Source organism: Adelges cooleyi, unplaced genomic scaffold, assembly GCF_023614345.1.
Source record: "Adelges cooleyi isolate 19-005CV unplaced genomic scaffold, UGA_ACOO_1.1 ACOO_flye_CR_arks_rails_tigmint_CR_PRNA_21, whole genome shotgun sequence".
Taxonomy (NCBI): Eukaryota; Metazoa; Arthropoda; class Insecta; order Hemiptera; family Adelgidae; genus Adelges; species Adelges cooleyi.
This window is the reverse complement of record NW_026095871.1, coordinates 8,807,416-8,829,805: the sequence shown is the minus strand read 5'-3', so window position 1 is coordinate 8,829,805 and position 22,390 is coordinate 8,807,416. Positions and strand designations below refer to the sequence as shown.

Genomic DNA, 22,390 nt, shown 5'->3' with positions numbered 1-22,390 from the left:
TTTGAAGTGTGAATAAAAATAAAGAGGTAGTTAAAATAGGTATATTATAATTTATTTATTTAAACGTCATGATTGACGATCGAAAAGACCCAGGATCCATATCATATACTTACATACCTACAAGCAAACAATAAATTTAACGAATAAGACATTTTCGTGTAGACGTGCTCAAGCCTCAAATCATAATATTATCACTACTAAAAGAAAATTATATGTAATCTGTGATAACATATTTTTTTAAGCTTTGAGTAAATTTGGTGCTGCTAGGTTTAAAAATAAATAGGTAGGTACGATACGCGTCATACGTTTTATAATCGGCCATTGACCGTTAAAACAATAGAACATTATAAACACATTTCTATAAATAATTTACAAACATACAGCAGTAATAAACACATAGAAGCCCAAATGGTAATTTTCAGAGGTACAGGAGGCGGAGGGAGGGCGGAAAATCTGTATTTATCGAGTTGTTTTTTTCAGGGGTAATATGCCAAAACTAGAACCATGTTATTTTTGAAAATAGCCACACATCCATACGGATACCAATCAAAGCACCTAAGCAATATTAATTATACATATCTACAGAGTTAAGACAGATGGTTCAATTTTCAAGGTGTTTGATTTTTATTAGATAAATTATTTATAAACTATACCTAGTACCTACTCCGGCCCACGAAAGAAGGCCCGCACTATTTTTTAAAATGTAAAAAAAAAATGTTTAATGCATTTGCAATAGACATGTTTAATACGTTTGATAAGTTCATTATGTTTAATATGGTAACCTAAATTTAGCATGTTCAATAAAGTATAAAAAATGTGGACTTTTAAAGCCCAACCGACAACTACAGAATAAATGAAATCTATTATGATACGTCCTTATTGTATTGATTACCCATCAATCTACTATTTTATTTTTGTCTATACTAATGATAATTTGAATTTCTGGTTTTATATCCAATTTCTTTACATTTATTATTATCGGATGCCAATCCTTTTTTTTTAGAGAAAAACTTTTTTCTTAAAAAATGACTTTAGTTACTCCTTTACGTTTTCTTTGAATAGGCTACTGACTACGCAATACGTTTGTACGTTTGTGTAAGTTTGGATGCCTATTTGTTTGTAAACGGCACTTTAACTATATGCCTACAATATTATTCTAATATGTAAACGTGTTCGGCGTTCGGCTATTTATGTGTAATACTTTATTGCAAATTGCAATTAAAAAATTACATATTCATATTTAAAGAATAATAAAGTTTATTAAACAGGCGTTTTTATTTCCATCATGATTTTTAGTTACTGACAAAATTTTAGTACTTTTGTTAATAACTGCGATTGTAATTTAAATAAATAAACATTAAATTCAGTTTTTATTTTGTTATACACTCAATTGGCACAATTCGAACACACGTAAAATAAGTACGCTTGAATAATGTGATTTTTCACATTTGTTTTCTTAACATAATATTTAAATTATATACATATTATGTATGTTAAGTAGGTACACATTTCAATTAGTGCATTGCACTATTTTATTGTAGATTGAAAGTTGTAAAATTGTTCAATTGCCTATGTAGATATCGACTTGTATGATATCTTGGGTTTTTATCTAAGTACGCTGTAGAGTATATGTTTGAAGAGTATACATGCAGTCTTGTTTCTAATCCAACATGATTTAAGTAGATTCAATAAACAATTATAAATTATTTTTAATTCCCACTTAACAATAAATTAAATATATTTAGCTAAATAGTAACATAAGTAGCACGTTACCAATAGGTGCTAATTGTGTCTAACGTTTATTGGTTTTTTAAAATTACACACTAAGGCACCCATAGGTACAAACTGGAACAACAATAATAACCACAATATTTTTAATAAAGATCAGAAAAATAATTTGTTTTTGTGTAATTTAAATTTGTTCAACCATAAAAAATGATTATTAAAAACAAGTTGATAATTTGTATCTCTGTGTAGACTGTGATCCCATCGGTTTACAGTTGTATATTCAAAGATCAATTGTTATCAATACTATTTTATAGCTACATAATTGATTCCAAATTCCATTCAGCGGTTAAATAAAATTGCAGGTAAATAATATCTATACAGTTGGCTTGTACTTTGATATTGTTATTGCGTAGATCGTTGGACTCGTAGGTCGTTTAGCTTATTTAACTTTATCGGAAAAAACAAGTTATTAAGTGTGAAAAATTCGTAAAAGTTATCAATTTGTTTTAGTGTTTAACATAAATTTAACAGAGGTTGCTATTTACTGTTTTCGTAATGTAGGAAGTTTATTATAGCGGTTTGATATGATAGTAGTGACTAGTTTTAGAGTAAGGAAGATTGAAAAGGAAACACGGTACTTAAAAAGTGAAGATCTATAAATAGAAAAATATTCATGTAAGCAGTAAGAGGTTAGGTTTTGGGATTATGAGGTATATATTTTGTGAAACTCGATAGTACGTAATTTGACGAAGAAATACGCACCTAGTTGGGATGTAATATTTATTTATAAATTATAAATTGTTTAATTGGTGTATTAATTCTCCAGAAAAACTAAAAACTCTCGATTTTGCTATAAGAATAATAATAAATACAAGGTCAAAAATAATAATGAGAAATATTAGTATTACATACCTGATACCAACATAATTATGTTTTTTAATTATTGGCTAGTTATCTGAGTTATACATGCATAGAGGAATTAATTAATACTATTAATAATATAGTCTATTTTGATTTATGATTATTTTGATTTTTAGATGGTTTAAAAATGCATCATTAATTTTTTATAAACTCCATTCAGTGCTTGGACAGTTCCTTGGAAGAAGAAATAAGTTCATGTTAATTTTCGAAACAGCTTAAGCAGTCCATGTTGAGATATCGCTATTCGCTTTCCCCTCTAAGGGAGGAGGTTTCCTGACGGATTCGCTATTCGGGAAGGGTTTTCAATCCCGGATTTCATCACCGGAAAGGGGGGATAGGGGGATAGGGGATCCTTTTCACCAGACGACTTTTCGACCGGCAAACTAAGCGCCTGTGACTGAATGTCGAACCAGCGACAACATGCGTCAAACACACTGACCGCTGAACTACTCGGCTACTCGTCTCTCTTCCTCGTTGATGTTCACTTTACTTTGCAAAAAAAAAACAAACCAAGTTCTCGTTCCAAGGTTAAAGATTTAAACTAGTTACTTTTCTAGTACCTACAAAGAAACAGACGAATAACGTTCAGTACAAAATTATAATTAAGTTCCTTCACATAATAAAGGAATTTGAATCTATAAAATTTGAATGAAATCAATTGAAAGCAAAGCCCTTCTGAGCACTGTTTAGGCCATAGATAATGCGTTAAGATTTTAATAAAACTTATAGGTACATTTATTTTTATTATTAGCGCTGTGTAAAATATTATATATATATATATCATCTAGGTTGTGTAATAAAAAATTGATTAAGTAAGATTGTATTATGACAACTAAACGAACATATATGTGATATGAAAAAAAAATATTGTTCTTTTTTCTTATAAGTTACGTAAATTTAGTTTTAGCAAATTAATATTTTTGTATTATAAATTTCATTGTAAAAAAAACTATTTTTAAAAGTACCTATCCTTAGAAATTCATATCATACTATTTAAAGACAAATCAGTGCTTGGGAAGTTTTTTCAAAAAAAAAAAAAGTTTAGTTCAGTTCTTGGTCCAAAGTTGAAGAATCAAATTAGTTCCAAGCTACGCCCAAGATAAAAATAATATTTCTAAAATCGAATTTTTTTGGTGTATAACATATATCTAGTGTATAAAAAAAAACATTTTTTTTTATGTGATAAACGAAAAACGAAAGAAAAGTTAGTTTGTTACAAGATACAGGCGTTCACATTCCAAAAGTTTGAATGAGAGTTCGTACGTATTATAAACGAAATCCTTTTAAGCACCGGGACAAATAATTAGTGTTATTATATAATTTATATTTTATCTACTGATATAATTTCAGGTAATTTAGAACAGGGCTTTTTTTATAATAACGAAATCCTTTTAAGCACCGGGACAAATAATTAGTGTCATTATATAATTGATATTTTATCTACTGTTATAATTTCAAGTAATTTAGAACAGGCCTTTTTTTGTAATAAGTGTGACTTGAATATACCTAGATATTTAAAATAGTCATGACACGGTGCACTCGGCATACTCTATTAGTTTTTTATCTAATACCTACAACTTCGTTGTAAAATTATTATTATATTTTATTATAGATTATATATACCCTCAAATATGATATTGTTTTAAGTATAATTTGAACTGAAAACAACTTTGGTGTTTGACGTGCGGCGGCCGGCGTGGCGTTTGCGGCTCGTAGATATGTCATATGACGTAACGGCTGGCCGGCAAATAGTTGGCAAACACGCATGCGTTAAGTTTGAGCTGACCTTGAAGACAAAATCCACTGGTGTTGGCCAGTTATAACAGTTTGAATGTATGTGCCGTATGCATAATGCATGTTTCTCAGTCCGTAGTCCGTACTCCGTAGTCAGCTGTGATTTTTCGTCCTGATTTGCCGCCGGCCTCGTTCACGCAGTTACCTACCTTATTAGTTCATTTTCAATTCCACTCGAACTTCCATTAGTGATCGACGTTTTATTATATTTATTATAGTACTAGCAGTCTAGTATATTCTATAACATAATATTATTGTGGGTACTGCGAGTTGGTCTGTTCTTAAGTCGTACTTTACGTCATAATATCCCTACCTACTTGACTTTCATTCAGACGCTGTACTTTGGCTTCACATCGTCCGTCATGAATATTGTGCAAATAGAAACAAAACCCTACGACGGTCAAAAACCCGGCACCAGTGGTCTCCGTAAAGCCGTCAAAGTTTTCCAACAACAAAACTACACGGAAAATTTCGTTCAAGCCATACTTAGCGCCGTTCAGCCATCGGCAGTCGGTAGTACGTTAGTGGTCGGCGGTGACGGGCGGTATTACGGGCCTGAAGTCGTAGATTTGATCATTAAGATAGCTGCTGCCAATGGGGTACGTGCAGTGTTATGTGCATAATATTATAATATATTATCTTATCTTTTCCAAGAGTATTTTTACCAACGGGTTTACCATCAATAATTGTTGATTTAAGTTCCCTTGCCCATGTCATAATATTAATATAGTACTTGTTTTTTATCTTTATTATACCTAGGTGCCTACCAACTTAATATTTTTATAACATTATTATTATTGTAGGATTAATAAGGGTTTCTTAAATGTAATTCGAATCATTGTTATTGGTTCTCAAAATTATTTTATATATCTAATACCTACCTATGCATTTTATGATTAAGCTGAAATCTAGAATTACCTTTATTAGAAACTAAGTACATAAAAGACCACCAAAATGAAAACCATTATAATTGTGGAAGACACTTGTTCAGTAGCACGAATAAAGGGGTAGGTTAAACATTAAAAACCTCTTTTGCGCCTATGCTCTATTGTTGGTGACTAATGAAAAAATGTTATCTATTAGTATTTTATATTTGTAATAACTTTACAGTTAACCAACTTATTAATGGTATAATTTGCTTTTCTTGTTTCAGGTAAAGAAATTAATAGTTGGACTCAAAAGCATTCTTTCAACACCAGCTGTATCGTGTATAATTCGAAAATATAAAGCAACAGGTGGTATTGTCCTTACTGCCAGTCATAACCCTGGTGGCCCAAACAATGATTTTGGTATTAAATATAATACATCTAATGGAGGTAAAACTAAGTCTATGTGGTTACGTTATGTCAAATTAATGTTAATTATTTATTTTTTATTTAAATAAAGGTCCAGCCCCAGAATCAGTTACCAATGCTATATATGAGTTATCGAAAACTATCACTTCATACAAGATTATTCCAGATTTAAAATGTTCGATCGACTATTGTGGCCATCAATATTTTAAAGTATGAATTGTACAAGACATTTTCCAAAAAATGTGTAATAATTACTATAATTGTTAAATTATTTATCTTATTAGGTTGATGATAAAGAATTCGAAGTTGAAGTTATTGATCCAGTTTCAGATTATCTACAGTTGATGAAAAGCATTTTTGATTTTGATGCAATTCGTAAACTCATTAAAGGTTCAGATAATAAACCCCCTTTTAATATACTTATTGACTCTATGAATGGAGGTAGGTATTTTTTTTATTTTTATTTATGTTGGATTTGTAATTTGTTTTTTCTACAGTCAAATTTATTTTCAGTTACTGGTCCTTATGTGAAGAAAATTTTTATAGATGAGTTAGGTGCACCCTCAAATAACGCTGTTAACATTATACCGTTATCAGACTTTGGTGGCCTTCATCCTGATCCAAATCTTACCTATGCAGATGCATTAGTGAAAGCATTACAGAATGGGACGTATGATCTAGGAGCGGCTTTTGATGGGGATGGTGTAAGATTATTATTATTTAATTAACTTAATGTGCTATATGTATACGTTAAAATAAATACAGTATATGCTCAGTGTGCTGTTTTAATATGATTACTGTATACCAGAAAGTTAAATAAAGGTCTTTAGGATATCTTAAAAACGCAAGTTTTCTTTCCCTCTCCAAATTTCATTATATTACTATCACATTGTCAAATGGTTTATTTGTCATTGCTCAAGTTAACTTAAATTTATAAGCAACAGCTTGACTAATGGTAGCAAAAAAACTTAATCATTTTTTTAACGCATAACATATTTTATTTCAGGATCGAAACATGATTCTTGGAAAAAAAGCATTTTTCATAAATCCAAGTGATTCATTAGCAGTTCTAGCTAATAATTTAGATTGTATTCCTTATTTCATAAAAAATGGTGTTAAAGGGTTTGCAAGAAGTATGCCAACAGGAGCAGCGATTGATAGGTATCTATATGTTTTATGTCATTAATTAAAGAATTTTGTAATAATAGTTGAATCATAATTTTAGAGTGGCGGCAAAGTTAGGAAAAGAACTTTTTGAAGTCCCAACAGGTTGGAAATTCTTTGGTAATTTAATGGACGTTGGTCGCTTATCACTTTGTGGCGAAGAAAGTTTTGGGTAATTAAAACACAATTTAGTAATTTAGTGTATCAACTTTTGGTTGATTACCAACACTTTCTTTATTTTATTTATAACTATAAATACATATTTTATATGTATTATTGTAAAAAAAAAATGTATTTTTTATAGAACTGGATCTGATCATATTCGTGAGAAAGATGGAATATGGGCTGTATTAGCTTGGCTTTCTGTAATTGCTAATGTAAATGAATCTGTTGAGACAATTCTCACCAAACACTGGAAAACATTTGGTCGGAATTATTTCACTAGATATGATTATGAAAATTGTGAATCGGAACCATGTAACCAAATGATGGTAGATTTAGAGAAAAATGTTACTGATCCTTCAGTCATAGGTCAGAAATTTACATCTGGCCAAAAAGTTTACATACTTAAACAAGCTGATAATTTTGAATATTGTGATCCAATTGACAAAAGTGTTACAATTAAACAAGTATGTTTAGGAATTTATACAATTTAGTTTATTGTTTTATTTTATTACGTACCAATTTTAGGGTATAAGAGTATTATTTGAGGATGGATCCAGATTTGTTTTTCGTTTAAGCGGTACTGGTAGTAGTGGTGCTACTATTCGTTTGTATGCTGAATCATATGAACCTCCGTCTTCAAACATCTTAGAAGATGCTCAAGTAGCTCTAAAGCCTCTTGTTCAAGTAATTAAACTAGTGAAATTAACATATTTGACATATATATGTATGTAGTGTGTGTGTGTGTGTGATTGATTGTTAAATAATCTCTAATAAACAGAAATAATTTATTTTTAATTTTAATTTATAACAAATACATTTTTTTTTGTATTTAGATTGCATTGGAAATATCAAAATTGCCACAATTTACAGGGCGTAATGCACCAACTGTAATTACGTGAGCATTATTTTTCACTTAATTAGGTTTTACTAATAATAGTAGTTATTTTTTTTAGAATTTTTACTATGTTATTGTTTAAAGACTCTGTGATGTTCTTATATTCTAGTGTATTTAGAAAATTGTGTTAGTTTAATATATTGTATATTTACCTAAGTGTACTTATGTAATATTTAATCATTTTTACTAAAATATTTAATGTAGTGGATGATTTATTATTATAATATCATAATTTTTTTATTCAAATTTCAACCTTTACTAGCTTTATTATATGAGTTCTTGTCAATGTGTATTTAACACTTATTATATTACGTACTATTTTAATATTAGAAACAAATATATAATCTATTCATTGTCATTATTAATATACTATTTTTACTATTTATAATATTTTTATTTGTAATCTAATAACTGCAAAATGTTTTTAATTATTGTTTAAATATTTCATGTTTTTATTTTTTAATAATATTATCTTGGGTATATGATTTGGTATAATATATATCTATTATTAATTATTAGTTATTACTTAATATGTTTATTACTATATTCTTTTGTAGTTAAAGAATATTGTCAATGTATTATAAAATATCTTCTCTTAATTTGAATGGCATTATACAAATATTATAATTTATTTATATGGAATATACTTTTGTATTTATAATTTCTGTTACCTCTAGACGTTTTTAATTAAGGTGTAAATACAAAATTAAAAAATGTACAAACTTAGGTGGGGACCTTGAAAGTTTATAATGATGTTGTTTTTGACCTGTAAAGAGTGTTTGAAACTCTTTAACCAGTCGATACTGCCAATAGTTTGTGGAGTCTAATTTGTCCGATGGGAATTTAAATGCTGACTCAGATAAAATTATTTTATAATAATAAATATATTAGACTATTAAGTAACTTTAAAAAAGAGATAAAGTAAAATATTATACATAGAAGAATTGTTTATATATGTATTTTAACGTTAATAAGTAATATAATTTTATCATATATCCATGTTAATCTTAATGTATGTTATAGTTTATTTTGCACATACAATCCTTCACATTTTCATTATTTATTTGTCTACATTATTATTAACGTTATCGATACATTATTAGTGTGGTTTCAATTTTAATCTGATTTATTAAGTTTTAATTATCTAGTTAAATCTAGATACATATGTAATGCTTCCTGTAGTATGATGAGAGTGACATTATTTAACTATTATAATTATATTTGTATGCACCCCAATCAGTGTAAAAGTGTTAAAACTAAAAAAATTATGATTTTCGGATTTTTTTTATTATAAGTTATGAAAACTAATGGAGTTTTACTTTATACAAAATAAATTAAGAATAAAAAAGCAATACTTTTTTAATGTGTCATTTATTGGGTTTCTTTACAAAAATAACTATTATAATATAAAATGAATGCTATTCGCTTAATTAGTGTTAATTAGAAGGAAAAACTTGCTAGTATATAAAAATGTATACATCTAGTTATGACAACTTTTGGCGAGAGCGGTTATTTTTTAACTATTATAAAAATTAATTAAATTTAATACAATAGTAATAATGCATACATATTGTTTGATAACTGGTAAGACAATTTGTAATTAATTTTATTAATCTAATTTGTTGTTAATATTATAATTTCGAACTCATACAAATCGGATTAAATACTTTATACAATATTGTTACTTTAAAAATCACCTAAAATGTTTATTGTATTAAATAATATAGTCAACTACTTGCAGTTCATTATGTCAAATTGTTTTTCTTTTAATAATCTTATTATGAGAATGTTATTTTCCATGAATATTCATGGGAAAAAACAAAATGCTATACATTTTTTCATCATAAAATTGAATTATAATAATATTATATTTTTATTGTTTGTGAACTAACTTTATCAAAAATGTATCATCATTGTACTGAAGGTAATTTTAATAAAAAATGTCTATACAGGGTATCGTTTTAAAAAATACAATTTGTAACTGATATAAATGAGAATAGTTATAGGTAAAATGAATACTGACTACTACTCAAAATAACAATAACTATAATCTATATCATAGTTTCTCCATAAATAACAACTACACAATATCAAGCATTTTAGGAGAAAATGGTTGACTTATCCTTAATAAATCAACCTGTAGATCAGACATTTTATACACTATTGGCATACTCTATTTGGCCAAAATGTTTAAAGTTGATGTTCGTGACAAGAACTAAAATTTGTCTCAATGAGCAATCTATACTCTAGTCTCTATAGTAATTTATAATCAATGCTAATAACTATAAAAGTACGAAAAAGAATAATTTTAAGACATTGACTGTGTCATAGTTAACTAATCAGTAAACCCTCTGTATATTGTATAACTGTATTTTTTTTTAATTAAAAATTAAGGAACAAACAATTTCCCTATTTTATATTTAATATACTGGTTATTTAACTAACACGGGAAAAAATACTTGGTTGGTCCAACTAAAATTACGGTTAATAAAAGGACACAATTCATTTCTAGTTGGAATAACTAAATAAATAGGTAGGTAATTGGCCCGACTATTTATTTAGTTATTCCAACTAGAAATGTAATGTGTTCCTATGTTAACCATAATTTTATTTAAACCAACTATGTATTTTTTTTCTGTGTCGTAAGTAACGAACATATTACGATTTAGCGTAGCTAGTAAAGTCGTATACTAAACTTGATGGCCTTATTCTATCACAATACATGTTTCCAAATGATATTTGAAATAGATAATCGTAGTTAATAATGGTATCAGGTATGTTAAATAGTACAAATTCAATTATTTTATATAGAGGCCGGGGACGGTAGGTAATTGCCCTTTTGCGCTATTCATCGTTCATTCACTGCTATAGGACACATTATTGGTAGGTACCTACTAGTTTTATTTTTGTTTTTTATTTATACGCCTGCAGTCAAACTACACGATGAAGGATATCCAGTATTATTTACATATATTTTCACGTAAATGCAGTATGCAAAATGAAATATATAAAGGCACATACAAATCGTGCGTAAACATTTTTTTTGCCTCATCTAGATCACAATATTTTTTTTAGATTAGCATACAAAGTATAATTTGTAGGTCGTTATGACTATTGTGGTTTATTTGATTAACATTCATGATTTTTGGTGAAAATATTTTTTTTTTTTATAATTAAGCAAAACGTTGTTTTTGTGTTCAAGTAAATAAGTAAGAACGCATGCATAATATAGTAGGCTTTATGTACAATATATCTACCAAGCTAGCTAAATTATAATATTATGGGAAATGTGGAAATTATATAAATTTATATAAAAATTAATTACTATTGTCTATTACAAATAAGAAGTAATTTCATAAGTGACGGTAATAAACATTTGCCAGTGCAGTGGGACGAAGGTCGAGTTAACATTTTCCTCAAGTACTATTGAATACTAAAAAACAAAACCTAAATTCAAGTAGCAACGGAAAACCAGTTTATCTACTTTTCAAATTATTCCCTATTATCTATATAACTTTAGGCGATTATTTTCAATTGTATTTTTTCAGTATTGAGTTTACATTTATCTGTAAATAATTTTTAAGTATATATATATAGCAGCGGTGCAAACGATTTGAAGTATATTCACTATTATAGTATTTTAGTATACGATACTTAAAATGAATTAGGAAAAGTAACAACCTAAGATGAAAATTTCAATTAATTGTTACACCAGTTCCTACTAAAATGTTAATGTTTTTAAAAACAACGTTTAATATTAAATACTTACAAAAAATATTTATAACATTTTAATTTGTGTGCTGATTGAGAGTACTTAATATATTTTTGATGGTCACTAGCGGACGGTCGTCACTCATCTAGGAAAATAATGCATTATTTTAAAACCAAATACATTAAGTAATTTATTGTAATGTAATAGACACTAGGGTTGATTTTAGAATAATATCTAATATAAATATCATACTAACATCACGAGTTAAACGAAAAACAGATAAATTACAAGATTTGCTAGATTGGAGCATATTTGTATTAATGAAACCTAGTGTACATAATAGATTATACATAATAATAATGCAATAATTTAGGTAGAGAAAATGTGACACAATATTATTATTTATTTAAATAAAGCGCGCGTAAAACTGGTATAAATAATACAGGTATTCCTAGCCGTCCATCGGTACCGCAACCAGGATTCCATTGGTTCCCCGCCCATCGGCTCAGCTGTAGTGGATCATTCTTCTTATCTCTATGACGCGGTCGGAACTCGGCAGTACGAATTACGATTTGCGTACACACACGACACAGCGGTACCTATTGCGTAACATTTTTTAAGGGCACTACTATATAGTATATTGTAGTACGGTACACTTGGCGACTGTTAAAAGTGTTGTTTTAGCCACAGTAGGTTCTTTCATATCAATAAATTGATTACCTATTGCCAGCTCGGAAGTGGTATCTTTCTCCGATTTTGTGGTGGTATTACGCGTACGGGTAATACCAAACGTGGTATAAATTTTAATTACCTACTTACTGCCGATTTATTCGGTATTCCGTAACTTAAACTTCAATAGTCAATAATTTATTCGTTTTTTTTTGTACTACCAAGTTCGCGTGTGGCGCCGCGTTTAATTGCTGTAGTTATTGTTTAGCGTTTCTTTGATTATTTAATAACAATTTTAACTTTTCCTCCCCTCCCGCCGATCGCAGTATAAGACGCAAGTTACAAAAAGTTCGCCGCCGGGCTGATGATAACAACACTGCGCTGACGATTGACGTTTAGAACAGGACAGGCTTCCGCTGTATAGCTGTTATTGTTGGTACGTCGCCCGTTTGAAATAATAATATTATGTTACAGTGATATTTTATACTCGATTTGTATATTATTATTTTCGGAAATTAGTAATTACGTAAAAGGTAGAAACAAAACCAGTCATAGTATCGTGTGTTGATGCGTTAGTTTGTGTGTTGGTCTGGCTGTCATGCGGTCGTGTTGAGTGTATGCTAGAACCGTATTTAACGTGTCCGGTCGTTATTGAATTCGAAAAGTTGTTATTTTTAGTGAACATTGTTTGAGTTGTTAATTTGGTATTACACGATTGCGTTCTACTAGACCAAAAGCATCAGGTTAGTTTTTATAATAATCATTCGTTTAGCTTATGTACGATTATCCGTGTGACCTCGGTTTTGGGGTCGTTTCAGTGTAATGCGCATTCTACTCTACGAAAATTGTTATGTGTTATACCTGTGTGCGGGACTTAGTATAATATAATTTTAAAGATAATAATACCTACCTATAAATATATATATATATATTGATTACTTTTATCTAAAACATGTATGCATAGATGCTCATTGTTATTGGACTCTATCTCTAGCCTATAGCTATTGCCTATTACCTTCTTTGTTCAATTCATTAATTATTAATTAGAACATGTAGTTTGATCATGACCAACATAAGCCATGGGTAGCCAGTGATAATATTTAATAAAACATTTTGACCACATTATTATTGTATTACTATTTACGTGATAAAAATTTGCCTGCTCAAAATGTTTTTAACTAAAATATTAATATCAGTTTTTAAGTACTTAACATATTAGAAAAATATTAAACTACCATTATGGTATAGTATTTTTGGTAAATAATTTTATTTGAATTTTAGTTATTTAATGATATTGTACAATTAATATTATTATTATTTTTATAAAGCATACCAAGCAAACTCACATTTTAAGTATTTTTATTAGTAATGTGTTTTTTTAAGTACTTTCTTATGTCAATAATTAATACACATTTTGAATCCACGGTTAAACACCATATTATAATCAATGTGTTAATTCATCATCATTTACGGTCATCGTGTAATTTATGACTGTAAACATTTTAATTATTTCATTGTAATACTTTTAAAAATATTATTTTAGAATCAATTTTTAATAAGCGTAACAAAAATTGCTGTATATTTTATTATCAACCAATTATATTATGAAGTAATGGTATTTATAAAAAGGGTTTGGTATTTCAATTGTACCATTTATGAAAATAAAAAAAAATTAAAGCATTAATATTTGGAATAATTAACATAATATGAATAGATATAAAAAATGGTTATTATTTCTCTTATAGAATATATGAAAGGTTGTACCAGTACTTTGATAACACAATCGTCTACAAATAGGTACTATGTAAAATTGATAGAAATATATTAATTGGATTGTATTTTTTACAACTTAACTTCAATTAAATGTATATTCTTCTATACATTTTATAATCAAATCATTACAAATAAACTGTCGCAGTGTCGTGGCTGAGATGAATACTGTGGCTTCTACGCTCTAACCATGGTTCAAATCTCGAACGCCGGCTGTTTCTCTAGCTGGGTGGGGAACCATCTGGAGAGAGAAATGGCCATTACACTGGTGCGGAAAGCAACCGGAAACCACCACACCACCATACCCACTTCCCTTAGGATGGTAAATCTCCTGCTACGACAAGGCAAGGCTTTTAGTAGCAGAAGAAGACAATTTGACTACCAACTCTAAAGATAACAATGTTTTACTTTTGTCAGTATGATTTTGTTAACTAAATTATTTCAATCTTGTTGATTTAAAATTTTAATTTTTTTAAAAATTTACCCTCTGTATGACATTGGTTTTTTCACTGGATGTAAATTTTATATTTTTCATTTTTAAAGAATACGTGCGTTTTTGATAGTTAATTAATGTTTTATTTCTTATAATTGTTTTATTAAAAACTATAATATTATGTATTAGAGTATTATAGGTAGTATTTTCTTGGTATAAAATCAAGGTAACCTGTATTAGATACTTGTAAAATTGTTTTGCTAAAATCTGTCGAACTAGCATCTATATTAGCATTGAATATATAAACAGGTGGCTAGTGACATGTTTTTCTGAGTCATAATTTTAACCAATAGGTATGAGTTTGTAATATATATATATATATATATATATATTTATATATATATAATGAAATATTTTGTATGATGAATAGTACTAAGAAAGCACATACCATTTTGCGGTTAAACAAAAATATATGCTAATTATTTTATTAAATTATTGGTAGGTTTAATTACTTTAAGTGAATATGTTTTTATTTTATAATTAACTTATTTTCATGGGAATTCTATTGTGTGTTTTAATTATTTTGTATTCCCCTTTTAACTATTCATTTATAGTTAGTAACTTTTTTTTTTAATTTAATTTTTAGGTTCTTTTTTACTTTATTTCATACAAATGCATTGGCCAGCCTTCATTATTATTAACATTCGTTAACTTCTTCAGCCATCTTTTATCTCCCGAATCTATCCACATTATTACTTTTTACTATTTCATTTCTCTAATGACGTGTTAATGAAAAACATTTGTTAGAACCAGAATAAAACTTGTTTGTTACAGTGCAAATAATTACAATTTTTGGTACTTATTGTTACATGTCATACTGTCAATTTGTTACATTTAATGAAACTATATATATTATTTTTATTTATCAGATAAATAAGTGATTTTTAAAATCCGAAAACAAAATGTCTGAGAGCGTGCAAACTGAAACTATTACAGCCAAAGGAAATGATACTGGTGAAAAAAGTTCTGTTTCAACAGCAGAGTCAAAAAAAAATAGCAGTTTAAGACATCGTAAAGTACCTTCGACAGATTTAACTAATGTAAGTAGTATTACGTTGATTATGTATGATGAATGTTATATCAAATACATTGATAATGTTTTTAATGTAAATTGTAAAATAAAAAATTAAAAAATCTAAATTTTTGCTGAATATTAGAAATATTAAACTAGTACTTGTATGAGAGAAAAGCTAGGTATAAATTTTTTTAAATATTTAAAGTCTACCAAAAAACATAAAAAGAGTTTTTTTTTAAATAGTAGTTGAAAATTTAGTTACTTATATAATTCTAATCTATTTTAGGTAATATAAAATTGTTTTGAAAAATAATTTTAATTTTTCCTCAAAAACATTGTACCTACTTGTTTTTACGGACTGAGATTTCAACAATATTATAAATGTTATAATACTTAGTAATAAAAATTGTTTTTTGATTAAAAGTATAAAAAATTAGTTTTTATTAAAAAATTTATAAATAATCTTTAAATTATACAATTGTAACCAAAAAGACTTGCTTTTAGGTTTCTAAATGGAAGTTTAGACATCTTATATTCTTGTCTTCGTCCAACTGATATATTGTCAAGATTTACCAATATCTTTATTTAAAATAATAGAGGTTGTTGATTTGAAAATCAATTTCCCTTATATTTTGTTATTCATAGTTACTAGGGATATGTGCAGGCGCGTGGCGGAGTAAGATAAGGCGGCAGTGTAGCAACGCACAGTTGCCGGTTTAAATCTCGGCCACTGGCGCTTTGTTCCTCCGGGCGGGCAACTGTCTTGGGTAAAAATGGCTACCTGCACCTCTCTCTAGGGCCAACTTGTTTGGTAGCGTTAGGTCGGCAGCCAGCTCTAAACCCAAAAATGCCAAATCTAAACTGTCTAAGCCCCGATTGGTGGGAATAACGTCCGTTAAACGTAAAAGAGAGATAGTTACTAGGGATATAGATATTATTAGTTTGGTTTTGAAATATTTATATTTTTAGTTTACTCAAATTGTTTTTACATTTTTATTATTTACAGTTTTTAGTTTTAAATACATTTAAAAACCAGAAATTTAGCACGCTCGCTTAGTGAGCTTTCGTAACTTGTTTTTAATTATTTTTAAAAGGAAACTTAAAACTTCATGAATAAAAAAAAGATTTATATGTATTTTATTTGGTTAAATTGTTTTTGAGATATTAGATCACCACAAAACATAATTACATTATTACATTTATTTCTTATTATTATTTTATGATACATACACTAGAGGCTTATAGAGAAGTACTAAAGTTTTATTCTCACTTGCTAATGGCAAACTGCAAACGTATTTGTGCAACAGATTGGTGATCTTCATTATATACATATTTTGATGGTTCTTTGATGTGTATGTTATTGTAACGTGTCTGTATCGTAATTGGAGGTTTCTGTGCAATAGTGTGAACAAACCTTAAGATTTAAGCTAAAAGAACATATAGCAGCTTTTGTAAAAAAAATATAACACCCTAAAACATTTTGCTTTTCTAACTTGGTATGACCACTTAGGTAAGATGCATTTTAATAAAAAATTATCTTAACGTTACTATATTTACAATGGTAACTTTTTCAGCCATGACAATGAGTTCATTTATTGGTAAATAAATAGTATAGCTTATCTATTTCATATATTATTTCAAATAAACCAAAAGTATTATTTTAAAAAGAACTGCTTGTTTCATGTAGATAGTGTATATTGTGTTGTGTAATTAAAAAGTGTAAGATACTTCTAATAATTAACACAACTATGACATCGGAAGTCTTCTGTCGCATAATAGTATAGATTGCTTTAAGACATTTATACAAAGCTACATAATGTACTACTCATAAATTTTAATTTCTATTGGCTCAGTTCAATCCGCTGGTTAAACATATCTAAACATGAAACCTGAAAATTAAAAATAATTTTTGAAATGTAACTAACTAATTGCATTTTTTCACTCATCATACATATATTTTTTTAAACTAACTCAATGCTTTGTTTAATGTTTATGCCAATTGTGTTAATTTTTCAGAAATCAGAAGATTGTTTGGCTGAAAAAACTGATTTATTAACTGGTGTTTCAAATGAAAATAATGATGACGTAAGGAAATGCTTTTATAAAAAAAACAACAATTTAATAATTAATGTTTTGCTTGATGACATTCTAACAGTCCAATCTAAATTTTCTGTAATATCAAATAATGTGTTAGTAAAATATACTACTTGTATGAATTGCATGCTTAGGTTAAGGGTATATAATAAAATTATAGGCTTATAACATTTTTGGTACACCTAATATAATGTTCTTACTCATTTGTTTAAAAAAATAGTATTAAATGCTTATAAAATCAAATTAAGTGTTTTTATATTTATAACCTCACAGGCCTCTTAATTGCAATTTTCTGTGACAACTCTTTTGTCCAAAAAAGCTATGACATCTAAGACGCAAAAATGTATATTATCGGTTTTTATACTAAAACTATAACTATTGTGTATATTCTGCATTTTTATGGTTATCTTACAACAATTGTTGTAACAAAACTAATTTATTGGACCATCGTGTGGTTGGTTTATTAGTATATATTATTTATGTTGATACTGCCAAAAGCTTAACTGATGTTTATAAAATTTAACAGAAGAGCCAATAAATAAATGTTTAATAATTCTTCTAAGTTGTATATTAATTAATAAATAGGTATATGAAGGTAATTTCTCTCCTGGGTCTCGCTGATTAATTAATTTACTTACTCTAAAAATACAAATGCAATTAACTATCGAAAAGTATGTGAGAACAATCGATGGAGAATAATATTGCTAAAATTCTTCGGCAGTATTACCATCAAAATGATTTTAATTTAAATTTCTAAATATGTTTTATAAACATGAAAATAAGTAAAATTAAAGGGCAGTAGTTTTTTCCTTGAAAATTACAATTCAGAAAGACGTAAACTTTGCGTTTTCAAAACTTAATATAATATATTATATTATATAGTATTTTTTTAGCTAAGTATTGGATTTAAAAATTAAATTTTTTTAAATAAAATTTTTAAAGAGTATTGTAGAATATTCATTATATTTATTTGATTAAGTAATTAAATGTTTTTCGTAAAAGATATTTTTATATTTTAGGTTGTAGCTAACGAAACGAATGAATGTATGGACATAAGCTCTATGGCACAAGCTGAGTTTCAACACGTTGCTGCTCAAGCTAGAGATCTTGGACGTAAAATGTGGAATGTTTGTCATTTCCACAACTTACCTCAATGGCTTCAAGACAACGATTTTCTTCATACTGGTCACAGGCCACCTTTAAACTCCTTTCAAGCTTGTTTCCAGTCAATTTTTCGAATTCATACTGAAACTGGAAATATATGGACACACTTGTTAGGTATAAAAACTATATTTGCTTGTACAAAATAAAATATATAGTAGCTTGTTTTATAATTTTAAAACTATTTAGGTTGCATTGCTTTTTTTGCGATGACCCTATATTTTGCATCCAGACCCGAGGAAGAATTGTCATTCCAGGATAAATTTGTTTTCATTACATACTTTATTGGTGCTATTACGTGTATGGGATTGTCATTTGTTTTCCATACTGTTCATTGTCATTCAGAAACGGTTGGAAAACTCTTCAGCAAGTAAATACAAATTTATTAGTACTCATTAAAAAAAACATGGATTAAAAATATATTATAAATCAATTAAGATTGGATTATTGTGGAATTGCCATATTGATTATGGGCTCATTTGTGCCATGGTTGTACTATGGGTTTTACTGTGAGCCGTATTCGTGGATATTATATTTGATACTAGTCGTTGCTTTGGGATTGATTTCAATGATGGTAGCGCTGTGGGATAAATTCAGCGACCCTAGCTTGAGGCCCTTAAGAGCAGGTATATTTTACAACACAAATGTGCATTGGTTTGCATGAATAAATTATATTAATAATATGGCACAACTTATAACGTTAAACGCTTATTTTTTCTCTGCAATATTTACAAATTGGGTGTTATTAAAATTATATCTTCACATATAATTTTGTTTTATTTTCATGAGACTTTTTTTTAATTCTCCTTATCTCACAGGAAATATTATCTTCCCATTTAACAGTATAATTATTTACACTGTATTTATTTCATTATTTAATATTTGTTTAATGTAATAATAATAAAAATAATAACCCCAAAAATTATTTGTAAATATTACAAATTTAAATTATTGATGCTATTATATGGTTTTAATGAACAAATCATGATTTTTGTAGATGTATTGATAGTGTTTAATTTTGTTTTTAGGAGTATTTATCACTTTCGGAATGATTGGAGTTGTTCCAGCCCTTCATTATGGTGCTGTTGAAGGCTTTTTCTCTAACTTTACGTTGATCAGTCTTGGATGGTTGGTTCTCATGGGATTTTTGTATATTTCTGGAGCTTTATTATATGCATTACGTGTACCAGAACGTTTTTTCCCAGGAAAATGCGATTTACTGGTAGGAGGATTATTTGTAGTTCATTATTATTCCATACATTTTTAAATATTGTTATTAACATTTTTTTTCCTCTTGCAGTTTCAGAGTCATCAGATATTCCACGTGTTAGTCATCTTGGCAGCATTTGTCCATTACCACGGCATTACAAAAATGGCTGAATATAGACTAAGTAAAGGTGAATGTGAAGTGCGACCAGCAGTTGTATAGTTCAGAAGTAAGAAAACCAAAAATTGGTTACAAAACAAAACCAATACTACACAAATCAATTAACGAACTAGTTTTTGGGGAATTACTTTTTTCTTTTATGAGTAATCGTTGCTGTGATGATTTCCAAATACAGTAAAAAAAAAATTCTTAAAAATCTTTTGTTATAATTATACATTGTTCGTACACTAAATCATAGAATCAGTTACATTTACATGTAGTCTATAAAATATCTTAATTAAGGTCATATAGATAATATATATATATATATATATAAACACAAAAATAAAATATTATATATTTTATACTACTTATAGAAGTATGTATTATCATAGTTTTGCACTTATTTGGTTTTATTTGTTATTTTCCATTTTTTTCTTAATATAATTTCTGACCACTAAATTTGTCTAAAGTACGCTCTTTAAAGAATTTTAGCAAACTCAAAAAACATGTTTTTTTTTTTTTGAAAGAAAAAAAGTATATTGATTTTTATTATTTTTTAATTAACAGTTTTACTAAAAGTAATGTTTGTATATATTAATAATTCTTGCTTGCTTACTATCAAAATTGTAATTGAATAATATAACAAATAAATTGTTGTGAAACTTCATTCTATTTTTGTATACATATTACAATTTAAAGGATTTTATCTCTCCAATTAACAATATTATGATTTTTGTCTTTCATTTTTACATATATAGTAAAGAAAAAGTATAAACAATTATATAGACAACAATCGAAGGTATTAGTAGAGATCAGCCCTTTTTTTGTAATTGGTATTTTAACAAACAATAAAAAAAAATATTTATATACAAATGATTAGGAAAACATTAAATTTAACTATAGTTTATGAGATTGATATATTTTAGAAGAACACTTTTGTATAGCACTGAGGAGCGAATTATTATTTTATTACAAATTATTTATATTTGTATGCTATTTTGAAAAACTAAATTTTGTACATTATCTAAACGAGAATATGTTAATTAAAGTACATAAAAAGAGAAGTAAACAATTTAAATTAGACATCTTATACTAATAATCAATTCTTATATATTAGTTATATTTAAGCTTATATTTATTAAAAACAAATAAAAAGTTAATCATTGTATCAATCAGTTATTATTATTAATATTTTTTTAAACTACACATTTAGTTGTATCAACATATGTGATCTTATAGGTCAGTTATATAATTATATATTAGAATACTGTAGTGTATATGTAAAAGCGATGTTGTTTTTTAAGATTTCTATCTTTAGAAAGAAAATTGGATGTTGATCGTTTTATATAAAGTAAAGAATGTGATGGTTTTGTTGATTTATTTTATTAGTGTTTTATTTTTTATTTTATGTTAAATACTATGATACTGTTATCACTGTGATAATAGAATAACAAATTAATAGTGATATATATGATGTTATTTTATGGGTTAATGAGCTAACGAAAATGTGGTTTTAAAACAAGTATATTGTATACATGTATATTTTCTTTAATTCTTATAATAAAATAATATATTCTACTAATGATGAGTGTTCGTACAGTATACTAAGGCTGATCAACCAATGAATTAAATATATTTTTTGTAAAATGTAATAAATATCAAATATTTTTAGACCTGTTACTTCTCTTAAATATTAATAAATATTAATACACCAACTAAATTAGACGCCACACCACCTATTTAGTGAGTAAAATATAGGCAACTTATTGAAAAAACTACTTAAAGATGTTGGGGTAAATTATAAATACAACATGTGAGCATAATGTCATAGTTTAAAAGTAAAAAAGGATTTTAACACTTTGGTGGCTTGTGATTGATGTGATATTTAAAGTTTATAACTAAAGGATAAGGTAATAGCGATCTTTTTACTAAAAATTTTTTTAGAAATTGTAATTTCAATGTTCTATAATTAAATTTCTGATAACAACAAAAAATCACCTACGTAAAAATTAAAATCAAGTCTTACATTTGTATATAATTTCTTAATGTTAATTTTGTATAGATGGTTTAGCTATACCCACTAATTTTTTTACTGCTAAACCTGTCTACTCGATCAGCAACTGTATAGATACAAATATTATCTAG

The 22,390-nt window shown here is 27.5% G+C and overlaps 2 protein-coding genes across 4 annotated transcripts; both read left to right on the top strand.

Annotated features, from left to right (window-relative positions):
- The first annotated feature begins 4,472 nt into the window (after positions 1 to 4,472).
- On the top strand, positions 4,473 to 8,967 carry LOC126834959 (phosphoglucomutase). Its single transcript, XM_050567211.1, has 10 exons — positions 4,473 to 5,042; positions 5,597 to 5,759; positions 5,830 to 5,948; positions 6,023 to 6,179; positions 6,252 to 6,442; positions 6,745 to 6,899; positions 6,964 to 7,074; positions 7,207 to 7,531; positions 7,593 to 7,751; positions 7,901 to 8,967. The coding sequence occupies exons 1-10, from the start codon at positions 4,806 to 4,808 to the stop codon at positions 7,964 to 7,966; spliced, it is 1,683 nt and encodes a 560-aa protein (XP_050423168.1). The 5' UTR covers positions 4,473 to 4,805; the 3' UTR covers positions 7,967 to 8,967.
- A 3,274-nt stretch (positions 8,968 to 12,241) lies between these two features.
- On the top strand, positions 12,242 to 21,827 carry LOC126834322 (adiponectin receptor protein). 3 transcript variants are annotated; one of them, XM_050566151.1, is made up of 8 exons: positions 12,242 to 12,779; positions 15,476 to 15,646; positions 17,638 to 17,706; positions 18,735 to 18,993; positions 19,066 to 19,246; positions 19,315 to 19,502; positions 19,905 to 20,098; positions 20,177 to 21,827. In XM_050566151.1, exons 2-8 carry the CDS (start codon positions 15,509 to 15,511, stop codon positions 20,303 to 20,305), a joined length of 1,158 nt encoding a protein of 385 aa, XP_050422108.1. In that variant the 5' UTR covers positions 12,242 to 12,779; positions 15,476 to 15,508; the 3' UTR covers positions 20,306 to 21,827. The 3 variants fall into 3 exon arrangements, with proteins under 3 accessions (XP_050422108.1, XP_050422110.1, XP_050422109.1); XM_050566152.1 differs by lacking the exon at positions 12,242 to 12,779 and adding an exon at positions 12,786 to 13,086; XM_050566153.1 differs by lacking the exon at positions 17,638 to 17,706.
- Positions 21,828 to 22,390: the final 563 nt, after the last annotated feature.